The sequence below is a fragment of the Prunus avium genome, chromosome 8 (genome assembly GCF_965620075.1).
Source record: "Prunus avium chromosome 8, drPruAviu1.hap1.1, whole genome shotgun sequence".
NCBI lineage: Eukaryota > Viridiplantae > Streptophyta > Magnoliopsida > Rosales > Rosaceae > Prunus > Prunus avium.
In genome coordinates, this window is record NC_142291.1 from 35,816,043 (window position 1) to 35,820,596 (window position 4,554).

General features: G+C 39.4%; 1 protein-coding gene across 1 annotated transcript; it reads left to right on the forward strand.

Moving 5' to 3' along the window:
* The first annotated feature begins 1,085 nt into the window (after window positions 1-1,085).
* Window positions 1,086-3,398, forward strand: LOC110757020 (chloroplast envelope quinone oxidoreductase homolog). The gene is made up of 4 exons (XM_021958530.2): window positions 1,086-1,352; window positions 1,750-1,891; window positions 2,338-2,429; window positions 2,530-3,398. The coding sequence occupies exons 1-4, from the start codon at window positions 1,272-1,274 to the stop codon at window positions 3,217-3,219; spliced, it is 1,005 nt and encodes a 334-aa protein (XP_021814222.1). The 5' UTR covers window positions 1,086-1,271; the 3' UTR covers window positions 3,220-3,398.
* Window positions 3,399-4,554: the final 1,156 nt, after the last annotated feature.

Consider the following 4,554-nt stretch of genomic DNA (forward strand, 5'->3'; position numbering starts at 1 on the left):
AAAACGAATAACAATAAGAGGACCACACCCGGGGGGTGTTGGCCAAAGGCCCTCCGATGCCTAAGTCAGTTCAATCGATCTGAAGAGAAACGATAGCTAAAATAGGGTACGGAGTTATATGTGTTTATGGGGTAAACCGGGCGGCCGGAGCCTTATGTAAAAGAGGGAGAGAAAGGAGGTGGCTAGGGTTTCCGAGAGATAATTTCTGCAGAGTTTCAGTAGGAGTTTAGACGTACCTCAACCTTTGTGTGTGGCCATCCTTTTATAGAGGTCTCGGGAGCTAGGGTTTCAGAGGAATAATTCCGTAGATGGAAGGGAATTATTCCTCCCCAATTTGGCGAGATTTGACTAATTAGGGATTTGATTTATCTGATTTAAATCAAATCCCTAATCAGGGTAGTAATCAAATCAATACCTAATTTAATTAGGTAACTCCTCCATTAATTGAGAATATCCATAGGAATCAAATCAATCCTTAACCTAATTAGGTAAGCTTCTATTTAATTGGGTAATCCCCAATTAAATTGAATAATTCCTAATTAGGTCAAATAATCCCCAAATGGAAGGAATTATCTGACCTAGGTTTACGAATTAATTAGGTTCCCACAGTTAAGTCATTGGCCCTTAATCAATTTTGGTGCTAATTGCAGCATGTTGAAATTTCAAATCCAAACAAAGATCAAGGGAGAGGTGTTGCTGAAATTGGAGGCAGCTAGTCTAAAGTCAACCCCATTAGATTGGAATGGAAAGTTTGACAAAGGTATGCTGTGGACTTTGTTGCCTCGCCAATTTTCACACGTACGTCATGTGACAGCCACTCGCACTTTTGTGGAGCTCGTAGCCTTGACTTGGTCAAGACTGAAGGAGCAAGCAGCTCTACAAGAGAAGAGTCCATCTCCATTTGGTCCAAAATATGATGCTGTGATGTGATCCATTAGGCATTCCTTGGTCAACTTTTCAGCCTAATTTGAGTGCCACTTGCTATGATGCTGCTGTGATACTAATGCGAGTTCATGAGTAGAACTTGCCTCTAAAAATTGAATTGTAAAAGTTTGGTTCAAAACGGCAATCAGAATTTTTCTTTAAAAAAATTTGATTCAATTTTCGGCCAACACATTGTAAAAATCAAAACTTTTTCAAAGAAAGCACAACCTATAGCACTTTTCAAAGAAAGCACAGCCTATATATACGTCAAAACCATTCCACAAAAATCTAGTAACACGTCCCCTCTCTCTCTCTCTCTCTCTCGTCTGTCTCTGCTAACTCAGGGTATGACATTGGCAGCCATGGTGTCAAAGCTTATGCGTGCGGTTCAGTACAACAGCTATGGTGGAGGAGCTTCTGGTTTAAAGGTTCCTTCTTTATGTACTTGTTTCTTCTAGCAATGTTATTTCGTAGAATTCTCTTATATTTCATTCCCTGCTGTGATTTTTGCTTCTGACATTTTGTTAACCGCTTAATATTCTCTGGTGTGTAAAAATAGAAAGAAAAAAAAAAAAGTATCAACTTTTAGAGTGGTGGGAGAGTTCAGGCTTAAAACTGAGTGCATCAAAAATATGTTTGGCCTTGAAATCCCAAAGGGAAAAAAGAGAAACTGAACAACCAGTGAGAAAATGCTTCAGGGTTGTGTTGAATGTTTACTTGTTTGTGCCTCTTTGCTTTTCGAAAGCAATAAATCCATGGACGAAATCATGCAAGTGTAAAAAGACCTTAATAAATTGTTTTAAATATATTTTATGTTTGGTGCAGCATGTAGAGGTTCCAGTGCCCACTCCAAAGAAAGGTGATATCTTGCTGAAATTGGAAGCAGCTACTATAAACCCGGTTGATTGGAGAATTCAGAAAGGCAAGTTGCGGCCTTTTTTTCCACCCAAATTCCCTCATATACCTGGTAAGTTCTGTTTTGCCTGGTGTTCCCCTAAACCCCTTCTTATATTCATATCATTCATTTGGTAGCATATAAGCTGCAACATACTGATCAATAAACTGCCTGATTTTTATTAATTACTACATCATTGGAACATAAAGCATACCCTCGTGTCCCAAAGAGATTGCCCTCTTTGAAGAAGTGATCATAATGGTTACAGATTAATGCGTCTCGACTCTCAATAAAATCTCTCATTGAGACTTTTATTCATTTGTGGTAGTATTGTGAGAGTTGAAGTAGATAAATTAGTTGGATTCTGAAACAAATTTGTGCTTCGATTTTTAAAATGGGTGAACATCATTCCTATGTTACGAGAAGAGTTTTGTGATTTATACAAGCAGTTTTTGTGAGTCTTAGGCTGGTAGGTTGGTTTGTTAACATTGATTGGCTAATGAAAATATTGGGAACAGCTACTGATGTTGCTGGAGAGGTTGTAGAAGTTGGAAAAGGGGTCCAAAAGTTCAAACCGGGCGACAAAGTTGTGGCATATCTCACCCTCGCTGTAAGCCTTCATTGTATTCCTTTGGTTAATCTCTCCCTTACTTGAAGAATTTATTGCACTTGGCAACAAGTTTCACTTATAAATTTCATTTGTTTGTTAGAATGGAGGTGGAATGGCTGAGTTTGTCACAGCTAGTGAGAGCTTGACAGTTGCCAGGCCACCTGAAGTTTCAGCAGCTCAAGGTGCAGGCTTACCTATTGCTGGTCTCACAGCTCTGGCTCTCACCCAAGCTGCAGGGCTTAATCTCGACGGAAGTGGCCAGAAAAAGAACGTCTTGATTACTGCTGCCTCTGGTGGTGTGGGCCATTATGCAGTCCAACTAGCAAAGCTCGGAAACACTCATGTTACAGCCACATGCGGTGCTCGTAACATCGAATTTATCAAGAGCTTGGGGGCAGATGAGGTTCTTGACTACAAGACCCCAGAAGGAGCAGCTCTGAATAGCCCATCTGGTAGGAAATATGACATCGTTTTCCATTGTGCAATAACGGGCATTCCCTGGTCAACTTTCAAACCTAATTTGAGCGCCAACGGGAAGGTTATAAACATTACTCCTGGTCCAAGTACCTGGGCTACTATTGCTCAGAACAAACTCACCTTCTCCAAGAAGCAGCTGGTGCCACTGCTCATGAGTGCTAAGAGTGAGAACCTTGATTATCTTATCAAGTTAGTGAAGGAAGGAAAGCTCAAGACAGTGATCGACTCTAAGCACCCTCTAAGCAAGGCTGAAGATGCTTGGGCTAAGAGTATTGATGGACATGCAACTGGGAAGATAATTGTGGAGCCTTAAGTAGAAAACTGTAGTGGGATATAAACTTCATGTCTTTAATGGGAGTCGTTTGTTTTTTGGTCGAAATAATGGAAGTCGTTTGATACAGATGGTTATGTGCAATTAATGGGGTAATTACAATTTTGGTCGTTGGGATTTGATGGATATGATAGAGAGGCTAGGATGGGGTGGTTGTCTTTTTCTTTTTTAATTTTATATATTTGATTTTAAAATTTTATTTAAATTTTAGGACAATAAAGCCCCTACCAAAGTGACAGAATTGAAGGCTTGGAATTGATTTGTTAATGACTGCAAGTATAGTAACGAAATCGGGAAAATTAAAATCATGGTGACTAAAATTGATTTTGAGCCAAACTCCAGTAACCAAAATTGTAATTAACCCATATAATATTATGGGGTTTGTTTATTTTTTTTAATACAAGCAATATTGGGGAGGGGAAATCAAACTTAGGACCTCAAATGTAGGGTTAAATACTCTTAAATACTTGAACCAAATGAATCAATGTTGTTCCTAATGAGGTTTGGATTTATTGTTCATTTTCATGTTGATTATATTTCACAGTAATTCATTTGGTTCTCTCAAAAAAGATCAGTTACCAAACAAGTAATATGGGTTTAGAGACTCTAGCAAAAATGAAATATAAATAAGAAAATAGAAAGCAGAAGCGTTATGAATCATGAAACAAATCTACTCTGTTCCTAGCAAAAAATAAAAATAAATGAAATATATTTGAAGTGGATGTGGGACAAACACTTGATTAGGCATATTTGAATGGATCTCAAGAACGATGGTTGTTGTAGATAACTCCCAACACAAAAGAAGGAAGAAAAACAAGCACTTGTATAATAATAAGAGGTTTAAAATGGGAGGAGCTAGAGAGAAAAAGTGATTGTGTGATGAGTTCCCATCTCAGGCAGCACACTGAGGCATGGCGGGATCTCGGTCTGTGGGGTCAAACTAACCCCCAGTCAAATTCTCATTTTGATGTTTGCTACCCAACCTTGGAGGTTGGGGGACCCTACTAGCCCCGGAGGGTTGGGGTTGTGCTTTGTACGACTTCACCACCAAGATCAAAGATCGAGGTATAGATGAACAGCGCAAGACCACCATACCTCACTCAAGAGGGTTTCAATCAAACAACCAATCACGTTAATGCCCTGCTTAGTTATAAGTCCACGCTACTAGACTCGGCAATGTAAAGTGTCATGTTAGTCCTTATAAACCTTCCTATGATCACTTATTTTGTCGATGTGGGACTTTTGGCAATCATCTCCACAGCCTTCCTCTCATGCCAAAGTACCTGGCTGCTGCTCGATCAGAAGCAAACCCTCCGA

Excerpts from the sequence above, each read along its gene's own strand:
- LOC110757020 (XM_021958530.2), top strand. The coding sequence starts at position 1,272 with ATGACATTGGCAGCCATGGTGTCAAAGCTTATGCGTGCGGTTCAGTAC. Across the intron at positions 1,353-1,749 it reads GAGGAGCTTCTGGTTTAAAG|CATGTAGAGGTTCCAGTGCC; the intron begins GTTCCTTCTTTA and ends TGTTTGGTGCAG. Across the intron at positions 2,430-2,529 it reads TGGCATATCTCACCCTCGCT|AATGGAGGTGGAATGGCTGA; the intron begins GTAAGCCTTCAT and ends TTTGTTTGTTAG.